This window comes from Microcaecilia unicolor, chromosome 6 (genome assembly GCF_901765095.1).
Source record: "Microcaecilia unicolor chromosome 6, aMicUni1.1, whole genome shotgun sequence".
NCBI classification, from domain to species: domain Eukaryota; kingdom Metazoa; phylum Chordata; class Amphibia; order Gymnophiona; family Siphonopidae; genus Microcaecilia; species Microcaecilia unicolor.
In genome coordinates this window covers 120,584,128-120,603,249 of record NC_044036.1, presented here as the reverse complement: position 1 = coordinate 120,603,249, position 19,122 = coordinate 120,584,128, and the positions used below count along the sequence as shown (strand labels likewise).

General features: G+C 49.2%; 1 protein-coding gene across 1 annotated transcript in view; it reads left to right on the top strand.

Moving 5' to 3' along the window:
• The window catches only part of TRMT1L (tRNA methyltransferase 1 like), a 283,269-nt gene that overhangs the window by 89,432 nt on the left and 174,715 nt on the right, over window positions 1-19,122 (top strand). Inside the window, 1 exon segment of the mRNA XM_030206540.1 lies at window positions 3,734-3,847. Within this exon segment, the coding sequence (XP_030062400.1) occupies window positions 3,734-3,847 (114 nt within the window).

Sequence of the window (19,122 nt, the reverse complement as noted above, 5' to 3'; positions counted from 1 at the left end):
ATGCTCACATTCCACTCATCTCTGGTCACAGGAGACTTTCATCCCGTATGCAGCCTCGCTTCGCACCCCAGGTCGACCTACGGTCTGCTCCAGTCGCATCTCAGTCCCATCTTAACATGCAATATCATCATACACTTGTTCCTCTCGTGTGAGCGAAACCTGTGCAATTCCAATTATTCAGAGTGGGTTATATAAACGCAAGATCCGTAGTGAGTAAACCTGAGCTGATTTCTGACTGGATCTCCTCTGATGCTCTTGATATGCTGTTCATCACGGAAACCTGGATCAGAACACCTAAAGACCCCATCGTGCTAGATCTCTGCCCGAAAAGCTACAAGATCATCCACTGGGACAGAACAGACAAAAGAGGTGGTGGGCTGGCACTCATTTATCATTCCTACCTCACGGTAGACACAAGTTCGGATTTGATATCTTCGTCGCTGGAAATCGCAGCAGTCAAGATTCATCACTCCTCCCTTCATGGTCACTTAGTCTGTGTGCTGTTCTGCAGACCTCCGGTTGCCTGGTCTAGCAGTCAATCTGAGCTACTGGATTTCATATCACACATCTACTAGAATAACTCGAATATACTCCTATTGGGTGATCTCAACCTACATTTAGATAATCTCGCTTCTCCGGATACATCCCAGTTCCTGGATTTTCTCCGCCTTTGTGACCTCGAATGCCCTATTACTGGTCCATCTCACTGCAAAGGTCATTCTCTAGATCTCCTCTCACTTAAATATTTAGACAATAAGAATTTTTCCCTACATGATATTGGCTGGCTCGAAACGACTTGGTCGGACCACTTTAAGTTGCAGTTCTCTTTGCGTTGGCAAACCTCAGGCCCCCCACCCCCCAGCCTTGTAAGACTCGTCAATATTACACTAGAGGTGTCATCGACCCCCAGCCTATTCTGGAAGTCCCTCTACAGTTACGGCATGGAATTGCAACCAACCATGCCCACCTACCTCTGACTGGGAAGACAATTGCAAGGTTGTGCTGGATTATATTGCACCTCTACATCTCAAAACTTCCTACATCCGTAAATCAACACCATGGTTCTCTGCAGATCTCAGAGCCCTAAAAACAATACTAGACGACTGGAAAGAACTTGGCATAAACGGAAAAGGGATCTTGCTCTGGGGGCTTGGAAAAGCTGTCACTACTTTTCATCTAAGCTGCAGTCTGCTGGCCGAGACACTAAAAAGATATATCAGCTGTTAAACTCTTTCCTAGACACCCGTAATCTAGAATTCTCAAGTGTTGATCTTCCTTCTGCTACCCAACTTGCAACTTCAAGGAGAAAGTCCTAACCTTGCGGTCTTCAACTGTTAGCTGCCTCTCTGATGTGGATGACTTCCTGGAATCTTTGGCCATGCCAACGGGTGTCTGCCCGGCCGATCGCATTTGGACCAACTTCAATCGCCTATCACTTGAAAATGTATCCACTGCTTTACTTCAGTTCTCCAATAAATACTGGAGAATGGACGTTTGTCCGACCCATCTCCTAAAAGTTGCACCAAAGTGTTTTATTGAAGAACTGACTTGCTACCTCTACTTCATGTTAAGTGCAGGATCTTTCCCGCCAGGACATGGTAACATCCTCCTCACCCCCATTCTGAAGAACCTAAAGATCAAGCCTGATGTCATCTTCGATACCCCTAGTTGCCAAGTTAATGGAGAGTATGGTCAACGTCCAGCTCAACAAATTCCTGGCTGATTTTGATATCCTCCACCACTCGCAGTCTGGTTTCCGAGCTCAATATAGCACAGAGACTGTCCTGGTCACCCTCTTATCTAACTTTAAACGTGAACTATCCATCGGACGGAAGGTTCTTTTGCTTCAATTTGACATATCTAGTCCTTTCAATATGGTGGACCATGATCTCTTACTTCATCTGCTGGACTCTTTTGGCATAGGAGGACCTGTCTTACACTGGTTCGAGGGCTTTTTGACTACCAGAACGTACCAGGTCATAGTGAACTCCGCTACTTCTGATCCGTGGAAGGCCTCCTGCGGGGTTCCGCAGGGCTCTCCCCTTTCACCTACCTTATTCAATATTATGATGATGCCTTTAGCCTCAGCTCTCACAAAACTGGACCTCAACCCTTTCATCTATGCTGATGATATTACAGTCTATATCCCCTTTCGCACCACCGTATCAGAAATTGCAAACCTCATTGAAGCCTTCTTCTCCACCATAGCGCATTGGGCTCAGGTATTCCGTTTCAAAATAAACAAGGACAAAACACAGTGTCTCATACTCTCGTCCATCCACACCCGAGTAATTGACACAATGCTTCCAGTAATGGGCTCTGCTCTTCCGATTGCCAATAGCCTGCAGCTTTTATGAGTGCATCTGGACACACACCTTCAGTTGGACAATCATGTGCACTTGGTCTCCAGAAAAATGTTTCACGCCATGTGGAGGCTTTGGCGCATAAGATACTTCCTCACTAGAGATTTGTTCCGTACACTTGTCCACTGACTTGTCCTCTCCCACTTGGACTATTGCAGTGGAATTTATGTAGGCTGCCAGGCCTCACTGTTGAAAAAGTTCCAAACAGTTCAGAACACTGCCGCGAGACTCATCCTAAGAGAATGACGTTTTGCACATGCCGAACCCTTGCGCTTCAAACTCCATTGGCTGCCTGTACAGGAGTGCATTGCCTTTAAGCTCTGCTCCTTAACCCATAAAATCATCTTTGGGGCTGCTCCGGATTATATGCACCCCTTGATCGACCTTCCGCCCAGGAATGCCAATCCTGCTGCTCGGTCCTTTCTCCATCTACACTTCCCGAACTGTAAGGGTGTCAAGTACAAGAAGATTTTCACCTTGTCCTTCCGCTATTGGAGTCCTAAACACTGGAATGCTCTCCCGCAGCACCTTAAAAGTCAAGCGGACCAAATCCCTCTTCAAGAAGTTGTTGAAGACTTACTTCTTTGCTAAGACTTACTCCCCACTTTACACCGCTGATTGATGCACCCTCCCTGACCCCTACCCTGCTTAGATTCACACTGTTAGATACTGTTTCCCCCTGTCTACTCCTTGTATACTTTTCTCAGTTTCCTACCTTGTAATTTTACTTAACTTTTTGTAAGCCACATTGTGCGTGCATGAGTGGGAAAATGTGGGATATAAGCGAACCATAAATAAATAAATAAAAGCTATGGATTAAGGCCAGATTAACTTTTTTTTTATGATGGTTCAAATCTGAGATTGTAGGGAGAGTGTTCCAGAGAAAAGGATTTAGATAAGCAAAGAAGTATGACATGGGACCAGCAAATGAATTCTTGCAGGAGAGACCTGCAGGGCTCTTAAGTTGATGTGCACTGTCCTCTGTTGGTAGTTCATATATTGGGTCAATTAAAATTATCAAAACCTCATAGAAGTGGCAAGGATAGAGTACCAAGATGATCCAAGATGATGAAAACAATATCTTCATTGATTACTTTGAATATACAAACAATCAATAAAGATATTGTTTTCATCATTTTGGATCATCTTGGTACTTTATTCCTACCACTTCTCTTGAGATTTTGCTTTCACATTTGAGTAGGAGGACTGGTTTTCTCCTGTTTTGGACTTTAAAGGTATCACCACTAATAACAAATTTAATTAAAGGTACTATAAGTTTATCACAAATGTAAAATTTTGCAATGCTCTTAGCAGCAGACTTTTGTGTGGTAGGAAGGAATATAAATGCATTTTTCTCTTTTGTTTCATAGTTGGGAAGATACCTTGCCCCTTGTGTCCAGAAGATAAGTTTAAGGCTTCCCATAGCCAGAAGTTGCAGCGCCACCTTCAAAATTTACATTGGAAAATCTCTGTTGAACTTGAAGGTGCTAAATATTTCTTATTCTTATTACAGTTGCTCATTGCATTTATGTTTGCTGATATTAAAGAGAGGAGTAAATTATTTCTTATTCTCCTTCAAGTTTTCTTATGATGGAACAGATTCAGAATGTTTTTGTTTGAACTAATGAGATTTGGTATAAATTAAGGTAATTCAGATAGATTCATCATGCATACAAGTCATATTCACTTATTTTCCATGACCCCCCCAATAGTTTAAGATCACTGATGTTTAAACACGCTAATGCTGTTATCACACATTATATTCTTCAGAGCCCCTTGCTTAAAATGGGCCCTGTGGTCGATACCAATTTGGTAAGTATTAATGCATGCTGTTAGTAAATTATCCTAATTAAATGAAATATACATGCCACAGAATTGGATGGGGTGTGGTGATGAGTGGAGGGACTTATTTTCCGCCAAAATCGTTATACCCACACTAGCCCACTCTTCAGGTCACTTCACTGGCTCCCTGTCCGCTTCCGCATACAGTTCAAACTTCTCTTACTGACCTTTAAATGCATCCATTCTGCAGCCCCCCATTACCTCTCCACTCTCATCTCTCCCTACATTCCTCCCCGTGAACAACGCTCACTGGACAAATCTCTCTTGTCGTCCCCCTTCTCCACTGCTAACTCCAGACTTCGTTCTATTTCCCTCGCAGCACCTTATGCCTGGAATAGACGTCCTAAGCCTGTACATCTAGCTCCATCTCTACCTGTTTTCAAATCTATGCTGAAAACCCACCTTTTCACCACTGCTTTTGGCTCCTAGCCACTACTCAATTGCCCTCCTTTTGTTCCTTTCTCACCCAGTACTTCCCTCGCCTTTAATTGTCTTGTCTGTCTGTATTTTTTAGATTGTAAGCTCTATTGAGCAGGGACTGTCTCTCTCTCTCTGGGTCAGGTGTTCAGTTCTGCGTGCGTCTGGTAGCGCTATACAAATGCTAATAATAATAATCTTCCTGTGGAACGTAATAGTTAAATTCTAGTTCATTGCTAAGCCTCTAGTTGTATCTTTTCATCACTATACTACTACTACTACTACTACTTAACATTTCTAGAGCGCTACTAGGGTTACGCAGCGCTGTACAATTTAACAAAGAGAGACAGTCCCTGCTCAAAGAGCTTACAATCTAATAGACAAGTGAACGGTTGGTCCGATAGGGGCAGTCAAATTGGGGCAGTCTGGATTCACTGAACGGTAAGGGTTAGGTGCCGTACGCAGCATTGAAGAGGTGGGCTTTAAGCAAAGACTTGAAGACGGGCAGGGAGGGGGCTTGGCGTAAGGGCTCAGGAAGGTTGTTCCAAGCATAGGGTGAGGCGAGGCAGAATGAGCGGAGCCTGGAGTTGGCGGTGGTGGAGAAGGGTACTGAGAGGAGGGATTTATCCTGTGAACGGAGGTTACGAGCGGGAACGTAAGGGAAGATGAGGTAGAAAGATAGTGAGGGGCAGCAGACTGAGTGCATTTGTAGGTAAGAAGGAGAAGCTTGAATTGAATGAGGTATCTGATCGGAAGCCAGTGAAGTGACCTGAGGAGAGGGGTGATATGAGTATATCGGTTCTGGCGGAATATGAGACGTGCAGCAGAGTTCTGAACAGATTGAAGGGGGGATAGATGGCTAAGTGGGAGGCCGGTGAGGAGTAAGTTGCAGTAGTCCAGGCGAGAGGTAATGAGAGCGTGGACGAGAGTTCGGGTGGTGTGTTCAGAGAGGAAAAGGCGAATTTTGCTGATGTTAAAGAGTAAAAAGCGACAGGTCTTGGCTATCTGCTGGATATGCGCAGAGAAGGAGAGAGAGGAGTCAAAGATGACTCCGAGGTTGCGGGCAGATGAGACGGGGAGGATGAGGGTGTTATCAACTGAGATAGAAAGTGGAGGAAGAGGAGAAGTGGGTTTTGGTGGAAAGACGATAAGCTCGGTCTTGGACATGTTCAGTTTCAGGTGGCGGTTGGACATCCAGGCAGCAATGTCGGATAAGCAGGCCAATACCTTTGCCTGAGTCTCCGCGGTGATGTCTGGTGTGGAGAGATACAGTTGGGTGTCATCATGACTTACTTCTTGCCACACTGTCCTCATTTGGGTTCCAGGGCTCTGTCCTCTCCTGGTTCTCCTCCTATCTCTCCCACCGCACCTTCAAAGTTCGGAGCCCTGGAACCCAAATGAGGACAGTGTGGCAAGAAGTAAGTCATGATTGACAGTGTCAAAAGTGGTGGATAGATCGAGGAGGATGAGGATGGAGTAGTGGCCTCTGGATTTGTCAAGGAACAAGTCATTACAGACTTTAGAGAGTGCTGTTTCTGTGGAGTGAAGAGGGCGAAAACCGGATTGAAGTGGATCGAGGATTGCATGAGAGGAGAGAAAATCAAGGCAGCGGCTGTGGACTGCGCGCTCAAGTATCTTGGAGAGGAAGGGTAGGAGGGAGATGGGGCGGTAGTTGGAGGGACAGGTAGGGTCTAGTGATGGTTTTTTGAGGAGTGGCGTGACTACGGCATGCTTGAAGGTGTTGGGGACAGTTGCAGTGGAGAGAAGAGAGGTTGAGGATATGACAGATGGAGGGGGTGATAGTAGGAGAGATGGTGTTAAGTAAGTTGGTGGGGAAGGGATCAGAGGAACAAGTGGTGCATTTTGAGGAGGAAAGAAGGCGGGCGGTTTCCTCCTCGGAGATATCAGGAAAGGAGGAGAAGGAGGTCTGGGTTGGTTGGTTGAAGGGTGAAGAGGAGGAGGTGGCTTGGTAGTGAACTATCTGATGAAATCATTACATTTCAATTAGTCCAGGTTTCTACGTTCAGTGTTTTATTAGGACTGTCTTTTGTGTATGGTGTACAGCGCTGCATATGCCTTGTAGCTCTATAGAAATGATAAGTAGTAGACTGCCCCCATCATGAAAGTTTACACTGAAATTCCAGTGACTTACATAAATTGTATATTATGCATACCAATGCAGACATCTTCCTTTTTGATAGTTCTTTCTTCTTCATTCTTACCCCCTATTCTGTTGCCAAATTTGCATCTCTCTCCCCGTCCCTGTCTCTTCCAGTTAAATTCTTGAAAACATTGAGTTGAAAGGAAGTAATACATTAGTACTCTGACAGTGATTCCCAGGTTTTGGTGTGGACTTTGAAATATTAACAGCAGGTATGCATGGAATGGGTTTGCATATGTTGGAGACCTGCTGTTACTCGTGCATATTCCTTCAGTGTGTCCTGAAAATCAGACCTGTTAGATAAGGTCCCAGGGAGTTACTTCTTGGTAATTACAATTTATTAGGATAGAACTTGCTTATCTTAATGTTTTGATTTACTACATGCTAACATAAAATAATACATGCTAAAATAAAGCAGTATACGCTATTTCTTTTTAGCATGTTAATTTAGAGCACACACTGAATTAAATAGTGTGCTCTAAAATGAAATGGAACCAAAGTAGACAAAAGGGCACATTGCTAATAGTTATTACAAATAATTTAAAAATAAGTAGCACTTTGTAAATAGGGTAATTTTATAAAACATTTGCTGCAGATAAAGCATGTTTCCTTTTCCCGTTAGATCAGTCCATGCGTACAGGTTATGTCCCCTTACCAGCAGATGAAGGCAAAGAACTAAAAGATTCCAGTTACATCATCCATATAAGGAAACTTACAATATTTCTCTACCTCCAGCATCCAACAGGTGGATTCGTGCAACAAGGTTTTTGTTATTTTTCTTTGCCTAGGACTATTCTTCCTGGGGCTCAGGCTATGGCCCTTGGTAGTGCGGTTGTTGTCTAACCAGGAGCAACTAAGATCTGTGCGAACAAATACAGTGGAGGTGACGCGAAAGATGATGTAAAACAAAATGTCCAGTGCACTCACAGAAGCTTTATTCAAAGTGAGTCCATTATACTTTGATAAAGCTTCTGATATGAACTCTTTGAGTCCATTGGAATTTTTGTTTTGCATCATCTTTTGTGTCAGCTCCGCTTGTTTGCCTTGGTTTTCCTGTGCGGAGGACTTTTGTTCCACTGTGTTTGTCGACAACTAAGATCTGTGCTGTGACCAGTTTCTTGGTTGAGGCTGAGGAGTTTTTTTCCTTAGTGGTCCGGAGCCTTAGTCCATGTGCTTATGCTGCATGAGAGCCTGTTGGCCCAGCAGCAGGGGTAAGTCCCCTCTCCCCCCCCCCCCCCCCCACCAGTGGCCTTATATCTATTTAAAAAAAAAAATTCCAGGGGTACAAACTGCTTTCCCGTCAAAAGAACTACAGTTATAAAAAAGGAAAAAAAGAATTGCTTATTGAAGCTGCTCTATGTGGCAGATGAGCAGGATGAGCCAAGAAAAGCTTGCGTAGCCTCTCTCAGACAGGTGGCAGGCCATTTGTTTTCAGGCCTGAGTTAGCTCTTTTGGCTCCTCAGAGGGTGGCGAAAAGGTTTGCGTGGCTGCTACTGTTCAGAACACAGCAGTTTTTTTTCTCGGTGCCAGTGGGCCATCACTGTGTAGTTTGCATGTCCCAGCAGACAAGCACAGCAGTTGGTTCCATTCTGCCCCATGTATGATGATGAAACGCTTCCACAGTAAAATGACAACCCGGGAAGCTCTCCACTTCAGTCCTACATCAACTGCGGCTGAGCTCAAATCCTATTTTGGTGGGAAGAGCAGTCGTTTTAGCTTTGGAACACATTTTTAAACATGCAGTCTGAGAGGGACAATTCTCTCCTTTTGGGAGGCATGTTTGGGGAGGGAGGCACTTCCTCTTTTGTTAGATTTGGGGTTGCAGGGAGGATCTGTAGGCCCCTAGTTTTGTTTTTCTGATAGAGATCTCGTCAGGCAATCTCTGGTCGCTAGGAGTCTGTCTAAGCTAGAGTTGGTTAAATGATTTGGTCTCACAAGTCCCTGATTTTCCCTGGGCTCAAGCCTAAATGGCCATGTTCTCCTGAAGTTGCAGGAATGGCTGGGCTAGCTAGGGTCCCTTCTTCCTCATTCCTGTAGGACCGTTGGGGGGGAGACCTTTAGTTCTCACAGGAGGCAGGTCCTTCTAAGGACGACTCTTTGGAGCCTGGTGAGATCTCGCCCATTTAAGAGTGGTTCTCTGGTTGTACGCATATTTCACCAGGAAGACCTTTTTTTCTCTGGTGGTCCAGGTTCTTTTATCTCTGTCAATTCCTTTGGTGATGCCAGAGACCTCTTTGGAGGAACACCCAATTTTGGAGGGTCTGAAGGGTTCCTTTAAGACCTTTCCCCTAAAAAAAAGCGCTCTCATGCTTAGTGCTCACAGAGTGGGAGGCTCCAGACCTCATCCTAAAGGGCGGCAAGAATGATGAGCAGGCTTAGCCACTTCCCAAAGATTTCTTCCTGTAGGGTTCAGTACAGCACTTAGGCTCACAACTGCAAGATTGAGATGCTCCTTAAACAGCTCTTTGCCTCCTCGGCACTGGGAGTCCATTCAACTGTTTACGGTGGTTACGCATCCTGATGGTTCTCCACTGGATCCAGTGACTTCCTTCATTTCCTGAGGTGGCCCTCCTCAAGTGAGGAGTGACTTTCCTGGTGGCTGTTGTTTTGCATGATCTGATTTGTACTTACTCAAAGCTCCCTAGCTTTGGGTGTAGTAGCACGGAGATGACTCTGGCTCAGGAATTAGTCGAAGAACACCACCTCTAAAACACGCCTCAATAAGCTGTTTTAAAGATGTCTTCTTTTTTGTGAAGATCTGGAGAAGGTCATTAAGGACCTGAGTGAGGCCAGGCCTCAGTGACTCCTGGAGGATAGGAGCTAAGTCTCTAGACCAGCATTGGAGCAGCTTTGTGCTAGCATGGAGCTGTCCTTGTTCTAGCAAGAAGTTTTCTTTTCACGCTTCTATGGATCCTCAGAAAGGCCAGCCCTTCTGGGGTGCAGGAAGGCAGGGGGCTTCAAGGCCCTTCTCCTTTCCAATTGGAGGGACTATCACTGGGTCTCTTCTGCAGTGGAAGCTTCATCATTTCCACCGGGAGTAAACCCTCAATATTTGACTTCAGATTAATGGGTGCTGGAGATGGTACACTTGGGCTATGCACATGAATACACAGAACCTATTTCAGATGCCTTTATGATATCCCCTTGTGGGGCAGGTCCCAAGAATCGTGCTGCTGTGTCAGCTAACTCTGTGAGCCATAGAGCCTGCTCCAAGATATAGCCAGGGCCTGAGAAAGGAAAGACTTCTTGTCTGATTTTTGGATTTCAAGAGGATCAATGCCACCTTGTTGAAGGTCCTGCATTTTCTCATGAAGACTCTTCAATCAGTGATAGCAACTGTTTGTTCTGAGGAGATTTTGACCTCTCTCGATCTTTGAGCTGTATTTTCACATTGCCATCAGAGACCACCACAAACACTTCTTACACTTTGTGTCTTACGAAAATATTTCCAGTTACATAGTAACATAGTAGATGACGGCAGAAAAAGACCTGCACGGTCCATCCAGTCTGCCCAACAAGATAACTCATATTTGCTGCTTTTTGAGTATACCCTACTTTGATTTGTACCTGTGCTCTTCAGGGCACAGACCGTATAAGTCTGCCCAGCAATATCCCTGCCTCCCAACCACCAGCCCCTCCTCCCAACCACCGGCTCTGGCACAGACCGTATAAGTCTGCCCAGCACTATCCTCACCTCCCAACCACAAGCCCTGCATCCCAACCACCGGCTCTGGCACAGACCATACAAGTCTGTCCAGCACTATCCCTGCCTCCCAACCACCAGTCCTGCTTCCCACCACCTGCTGTGGCACAGACCGTATAAGTCTGCCCAGCACTATCCCCGCCTCCCAACCACCAGCCCCGCCTCCCGATCTTGACTAAGCTCCTGAGGATCCATTCCTTCGGCACAGGATTCCTTTATGCTTATCCCACGCATGTTTGAATTCCGTTACCGTTTTCATTTCCACCACCTCCCGCGGGAGGGCATTCCAAGCATCCACTACTCTCTCCGTGAAAAAATACTTCCTGACATTTTTCTTGAGTCTGCCCCCCTTCAATCTCATTTCATGTCCTCTCGTTCTACCATCTTCCCATCTACCTCTTGTGTGACTACAGCACCTCGAACCTTTACGAAGTTTATGGCTGTGGTTGCAGCATTCCTTCACAAGGAAGAGATCAAGGTTCATCCCTACCACAGTATTTGGCTAATTTGGGCAAGCTCAGTGCTTTAATTCTGGTGGGCAGTAGTTCAAATATACCCTTTTTGCAGAGTCTTGGTTGGGTGGTAAATTTTTACCAAAAGTCACCCGTAATCAGCTCATACTAGAATACCTGGGGATTCTTTTGATACCATTCAGGAGTCAGGCTTGAGTGGGCAAGCTTTGGTCCTAACTCCAGGCCACCTGTGCTGTCCCAGTGACAAGGGCTGGGGAGTACTTGTAGTTGCTGGGGTCCATGGCTGTGACCCTGGAGATGGTGTCTTGGGCCAAGGGCCAAATGCACCCTCTACAACGTTCTCTCTTGTCCCTCTGGTTTTTGAATTCTCAGCTGTTCAGAGTCTGACTTCCACTCTCAACATTGTTAGTGTGGTGGTCAGGTCCCCACTATCTTCTAAAGAGGGTGCCTTTTGGATCCTGTGATGGAGGGGGACTGATTGTCTGGGAATGATGCTTTGGAGTGCTGGTTGGACATGGAAGCCAAATAGCCCATCAATCACTGGAGGAGAGAGTGATTCACCTGACCTTGTATCACTTTCTTCTTCAAGGTTGAGCTGGATGTGTACTCTCCGACAATTGCTGTGACATATGTCAACAAACAGGGTGGGACCAAGAGCGCACTTTAACTCTGTCTGTGTCCCATGTGGCAAGATTGGACAATGTGCAAGCAGACTTTCTTAGCTGTCGGACACTGGACCCCAGGGAATGGGAGCTCAGTCCAGCAGCTTACCGCCTAGTGGTTCATTGCTGGGGAGTCCCAGTTAGCATCTTGATAGCAACTTGTCAGAATACTAAGTATCCTCAGTAGAAGAAGAGAGTACTGGTCAAAGGAGCTGGGATGCTATGGTCTCTTGCCTAAGCTCCAGCCTCTGTACAGCTTTCTTCTGTGGCTTCTGGTGGGTTGGGTGATTTACAGGATTTTAAGGCACCCAGTCTTAGGTATTCTATTTGTGCTAGATTCACCCTATTGTCCTTGGTACATGAATCTCGTTCTTCTCCGAGGACAAGCAGGCTGCTTGTTCTCACGACTGGGTTGACGTCCGCGGCAGCCCCCACCAACCGGAAGAAGCTTCGCGGGACGGTCGGCACGCAGGGCACGCCCACCGCGCATGCGCGGCCGTCTTCCCGCCCGTGCGCGACCGCTCCCGCCAGTTACTTTTTTTCCGCGACTGGAGAGAGTTGTGCAATTGCCTCTCTCTCCGTTCAGCCGCCGGATTTTTCGACCGCGTTTACGCGGATCGTTGCTTTGACCCGTTCGGTTCCTCTTTCTTTCTTTCTTTCTTCGTATTGTTAAAAAAAAAAAAAAAAAAAAGATTTTCGCGCGTGTGGAGCACGCGCTCCCCTTTTCCCTCGCTTCCAGCGGGGACGCCTCGTTGCGGCCTAGTGGCCGCTCGGTCGGCTAGTTTTTCGTGGTGTGATTTTAGCCACCATTGCCGACTTTGACTTCGCCGACGCGATTTTTCCGTCGATGTCCTCGAAGGTCCCGAGTGGATTTAAAAAGTGTGGTCGCTGCGGCCGGCCGATCTCGCAGACCGACACCCACGCTTGGTGCCTCCAGTGCCTCGGGCCGGAGCACAATCTCAAGTCGTGCGCGCTGTGTCTCGGTCTCCGGAAACGGACTCAGGTTGCGAGGCAAGTTCTGCGGGACCGTCTTTTTGGAACTTGCGCCGGCCCCTCGACGTCGACCTCGACGGCATCGGTATCGAAGGCCGGATCTTCGGTACCGGTATCGATGCCCGAGACATCGGCACCGATGGCAGCGACCCCAGGAGAACAGGTCCCGTCGGCCCGCCGGTCCGCCGGTGAGAGTGGGGTTGAGAGGCCGCGTGGGCTGTCGGCCCCGGTCACTCCCTCAGCTCGTGAGCCACGGGACCGAACCCTGTCGGACCCGGTACCTCGAGACCGAGGGGGATCGACCTCCTCCTCCTCCATGCCCTCCGGCGCCGGTGACGTGCACCGGAAAAAAGATAAGAAGCGCCGTCACCGGGAGCCCTCGGTGCACCCTGAAGGGGAGTCGATGCCGAAGCGTCATCGCAGAGAGGAGAGATCTCCGTCGGTGGTGGAGGTACCGACGCGTCGGGGTTCCGGCACCTCGGTGCCGTCTCCTGGCCCCCAGCAGCTTCTGGCACCGACACCCTTACCGGCCCCACCGCCTTTCCCGGCAGCGGGCCTGGACGAGTGCCTCAGAGCCATCCTTCCGGGGATCCTGGAAGGGCTGATGCGCCAGGCTGTGCCGGCGTCGGGGGTGCTTGCGCCCCCGGCGCCGATGACTGTGGCGCCGGCGAGCTCTAGCCCGGCGCCGGGGCTGTCGACACCGCCGCCGCTTGCGGTGCCGGTCTCGACCGCCACGCAGGTGGAGTCGACGTCGATGGAGGGAGCTCCGTCCCCGCCGGCGCGGGAGTCCACCGCTCGACGACACCGAGACCTCGGTGCCTCGACGTCGAGCCGGGCCCGGTACCGGACTCAGCTACATGAGCTAATGTCCGATACCGAGGATGAGGACTCGTGGGGGGAAGAGGAAGACCCGAGATATTTCTCCTCAGAGGAGTCTACGGGCCTTCCCTCGGACCCCACGCCGTCACCGGAGAGGAAGCTCTCACCTCCTGAGAGTCTCTCCTTTGCCTCCTTTGTGCGGGATATGTCTATAAGCATTCCCTTTCCCGTGGTCTCTGTGGAAGAGCCGAGGGCCGAGATGCTCGAGGTCCTCGACTATCCATCACCACCTAGAGAGTCCTCCACGGTACCGCTGCACAATGTCCTGAAGGAGACGCTGCTTCGGAACTGGGTGCGACCACTAACTAACCCCACCATTCCCAAGAAAGCAGAGTCCCAGTACAGGATCCACTCTGACCCAGAGCTCATGCGGCCCCAGTTGCCCCATGACTCAGCGGTCGTGGATTCTGCTCTCAAGAGGGCACGGAGTTCGAGGGATACCGCCTCGGCGCCCCCGGGGCGGGAGTCTCGCACTCTGGACTCATTTGGGAGGAAGGCCTACCAATCCTCCATGCTCGTGACCCGCATCCAATCTTACCTGCTCTATATGAGCATCCACATGCGGACCAATGTGCAACAGCTGGCGGACCTGGTCGATAAGCTCCCGCCGGAGCAGTCCAGGCCATATCAGGAGGTGGTCAGGCAGCTGAAGGCGTGCAGAAAGTTCCTGTCCAGGGGGATTTTTGACACCTGTGACGTGGCATCTCGTGCTGCGGCCCAAGGTATAGTGATGCGCAGGCTCTCATGGCTGCGTGCCTCTGACCTGGACAACCGCACCCAGCAGAGACTGGCTGACGTCCCTTGCCGGGGGATAATATTTTTGGCGAGAAGGTCGAGCAGATGGTTGACCAACTGCATCAGCGGGAAACCGCTCTCGACAAGCTCTCCCACCGGGCGCCTTCAGCACCCGCCCCCGCGGGCGGGCGTTTTTCCCGGGCTCGGCAGGCTGCACCCTATTCTTTTGCGAAGCGTAGGTACAACCAGCCGGCCCGAAGGCCTCGTCAGGCACAGGGACAGCCCCAGCGCGCTCGTTCCCGTCAACAGCGTGCGCCTAAGCAGCCCCCTGCGCCTCCACAGCAAAAGCCGGGGACGGGCTTTTGACTGGATCCACGGGAACATAGCCGCCCTACAAGTGTCCGTACCGGACGACCTGCCGGTCGGAGGGAGGTTAAAATTCTTTCACCAAAGGTGGCCTCTCATAACCTCCGACCAGTGGGTTCTCCAAATAGTGCGGTGCGGATACGCCCTGAATTTGACCTCCCTGCCTCCAAATTGTCCTCCGGGAGCTCAGTCTTTCAGCTCCCATCACAAGCAGGTACTTGCAGAGGAACTCTCCGCCCTTCTCAGCGCCAATGCGGTCGAGCCCGTACCACCCGGGCAGGAAGGGCAGGGATTCTATTCCAGGTACTTCCTTGTGGAAAAGAAAACAGGGGGGATGCGTCCCATCCTAGACCTGAGAGGCCTGAACAAATTCCTGGTCAAAGAAAAGTTCAGGATGCTTTCCTTGGGCACCCTTCTGCCAATGATTCAGAAAAAACGATTGGCTATGTTCCCTGGATTTAAAGGACGCATACACTCACATCCCGATACTGCCAGCTCACAGACAGTATCTCAGATTCCGCCTGGGCGCACGGCACTTTCAGTATTGTGTGCTGCCCTTTGGGCTCGCCTCTGCCCCACGAGTGTTTACAAAGTGCCTCGTGGTGGTAGCGGCCTACCTGCGCAAGCTGGGAGTGCACGTGTTCCCATATCTCGACGATTGGCTGGTCAAGAACACCTCGAAGGCAGGAGCCCTCCGGTCCATGCAGTGCACTATTCAACTTCTGGAGCTGCTGGGGTTTGTGATAAATTACCCAAAGTCCCATCTCCAGCCAACTCAGTCTCTGGAATTCATAGGAGCGCTGCTGAATTCCCAGACGGTTCAGGCCTACCTTCCCGAAGCGAGGGCCACCAATCTCTTGGCCCTGGCTTCGCAGACCAGAGCGTCTCAGCAGATCACAGCTCGGCAGATGTTGAGACTTCTGGGTCATATGGCCTCCACAGTTCATGTGACTCCCATGGCTCGTCTTCACATGAGATCTGCTCAATGGACCCTAGCTTCCCAGTGGTTCCAAGCCACCGGGAATCTAGAGGATGTCATCAGCCTCTCCACCAGTTGCCGCACTTCACTGCTCTGGTGGACCATACGGACCAATTTGACCCTGGGACGTCCATTCCAAATTCCGCAGCCCACGAAAGTGCTGACGACGGATGCATCCCGCCTGGGGTGGGGAGCCCATGTCGATGGGCTTCACACCCAGGGTCTGTGGTCCCTCCAGGAAAAGGATCTGCAGATCAACCTCCTGGAGCTCCGAGCGATCTGGAACGCACTGAAGGCTTTCAGAGATCGGCTGTCCTGCCAAATTATCCAAATTCGGACAGACAACCAGGTTGCAATGTATTACGTCAACAAGCAGGGGGGCACCGGATCTCGCCCCCTGTGTCAGGAAGCCGTCGGTATGTGGCGTTGGGCGTGTCGCTTCGGCATGCTTCTCCAAGCCACGTACCTGGCAGGCGTAAACAACAGTCTGGCCGACAGACTGAGCAGAGTCATGCAACCGCACGAGTGGTCGCTCCATTCCAGAGTGGTACGCAAGATCTTCCGAGAGTGGGGCACCCCCTCGGTGGATCTTTTCGCCTCTCAGACCAACCACAAGCTGCCTCTGTTCTGTTCCAGGCTTCAGACACACGGCAGGCTAGCGTCAGATGCCTTTCTCCTTCATTGGGGGACCGGCCTCCTGTATGCTTATCCTCCCATACCTTTGGTGGGGAAGACCTTACTGAAGCTCAAGCAAGACCGCGGCACCATGATTCTGATAGCGCCCTTTTGGCCCCGTCAGATCTGGTTCCCTCTTCTTCTGGAGTTATCCTCCGAAGAACCGTGGAGATTGGAGTGTTTTCCGACTCTCATTTCGCAGAACGACGGAGCGTTGCTGCACCCCAACCTTCAATCCCTGGCTCTCACGGCCTGGATGTTGAGGGCGTAGACTTCGCTGCGTTGGGTCTGTCTGTCTCCCGGGTCTTGCTTGCCTCTAGGAAGGATTCCACTAAAAAGAGTTACTTTTTCAAGTGGAGGAGGTTTGTCGTTTGGTGTGAGAGCAAGGCCCTAGAACCTCGTTCTTGCCCTGCACAGAACCTGCTTGAATACCTTCTGCACTTATCAGAGTCTGGCCTCAAGACCAACTCAGTAAGGAATCACCTTAGTGCGATTAGTGCTTACCATTATCGTGTGGAAGGTAAAGCCATCTCTGGAGAGCCTTTAGTCGTTCGATTCATGAGAGGTTTGCTTTTGTCAAAGCCCCCTATCAAGCCTCCTACTGTGTCATGGGATCTCAACGTCGTCCTCACCCAGCTGATGAAACCTCCTTTTGAGCCACTGAATACCTGCCATCTGAAGTACTTGACCTGGAAGGTCATTTTCTTGGTGGCAGTTACTTCAGCTCGTAGGGTCAGTGAGCTTCAAGCCCTGGTAGCTCATGCTCCATATACCAAATTTCATCACAACAGAGTAGTGCTCCGCACCCACCCAAAGTTCCTGCCGAAGGTGGTGTCGGAGTTCCATCTTAACCAGTCAATTGTCTTGCCAACATTCTTCCCCAGGCCGCATACCCGCCCTGCTGAACGTCAGTTGCACACATTGGACTGCAAGAGAGCATTGGCCTTCTACTTGGAGCGGACACAGCCCAACAGACAGTCCGCCCAATTGTTTATTTCTTTCGACCCTAACAGGCTAGGGGTCGCTGTCGGGAAATGCACCATCTCCAATTGGCTAGCAGACTGCATTTCCTTCACTTACGCCCAGGCTGGGCTGACTCTTGAGGGTCATGTCACGGCTCATAGTGTCAGAGCCATGGCAGCGTCGGTGGCCCACTTGAAGTCAGCCACTATTGAAGAGATCTGCAAGGCTGCGACGTGGTCATCTGTCCACACATTCACATCTCATTACTGCCTCCAGCAGGATACCCGACGCGACAGTCGGTTCGGGCAGTCGGTGCTCGCAGAATCTGTTTGGGGTGTAAATCCAACTCCACCCTCCAGGACCCGAATTTATTCTGGTCAGGCTGCACTCTCAGTTAGTTGTTCTTCGTAGGTCAATTTCTGTTGTTCCCTCGCCGTTGCGAGGTTCAATTGACCTGGGTTCTTGTTTTGAGTGAGCCTGAGAGCTAGGGATACCCCAGTCGTGAGAACAAGCAGCCTGCTTGTCCTCGGAGAAAGGGTATGATACATACCTGTAGCAGTTGTTCTCCGAGGACAGCAGGCTGATTGTTCTCACCTACCCTCCCTCCTCCCCTTTGGAGTTGTGTGTTTCATCTTTTGCTAGTCATTCAACTGGCGGGAGCGGTCGCGCACGGGCGGGAAGACGGCCGCGCATGCGCGGTGGGCGTGCCCTGCGTGCCGACCGTCCCGCGAAGCTTCTTCCGGTTGGTGGGGGCTGCCGCGGACGTCAACCCAGTCGTGAGAACAATCAGCCTGCTGTCCTCGGAGAACAACTGCTACAGGTATGTATCATACCCTTTATGGGGTTAAGGGGTGCAGAACGACTTCTCAAAGGCCTGGTGCTCATGGAGGATCTGGATCCTTTTTGGCTTACAGCTTGGCAGTTGAAAGGCACCGACTGAAAAAGAAAGGGTTTTCTCCCTTGTTCATTGCCACTCTGTTGAAGGCAAGAAAATCCTTTGCTGTTTCGGCTTACATTAAAGTTTAGAAAGTGTTTGAAAAGTGGTGCTCCAGCACCTGGTGATGGGACATTGAGCTATTTTGTAATTTTTACAAGGAGGCCTCAATCAGGGGCTGATGCTTAATTCTATCAAGGAACATTAAAGCACTTGCCTGCTTTAGAGTTAAGGTAGATGGTTCCTGTATTGTAGCCCGTCGAGACGTGGTGCGTTTCTTGTGGACAGTTACATTAATTGAGCTACTACTTTAATCAGTTGTTCCTCAATGGTACCTTAGTCTGGTTTTGGATTTCATGCTGGTTGAGTTCCTATATCAAGCTTCCAGAAAAGATCTTACTCTTAAAATTTATTTATTTATTTATTGGAACTTACTGCCTTTTTTGAAGGAATTCACTCAAGCTGGTGTACAATAAGAATAAATCAAACATGAGCAATAGACAATAACAGTAGTAAAAACATTCAAATAACAATACAAAGTATGGCATAGTATACTACTTTTCCTTTAATTGGGTTCCTTGGTCTACTATAATCTATAATCTCTCTCTCCCAAGGATTATCAGATGTGTTGACCAGGACCTCCAATACTTGATCCCTGTTATTAATTTACCAAACTGACCTCAACACCTCCATCCCTGGTCTATCACCAACTGGTGAAACAGAACCTTAATAAAAGGATTCCAGGGATTCTGTGGGGTTGTTCTTATCATAGGCCTTTAATATCCAATTCTCATAATTTTAACCATGCTGGGGAAAAACTCATCTCGAGAAAAAACCCAAGCCTGACAAAATCATGATCTCTCCATGCATTGGCTGTCTTATGTCAACACATACTATACTACTTACAATGCCAACATAATATGTAATATAACATTTTAATTGACAGTGTAGAGTATAAGCAAAGATGGAACATGTTG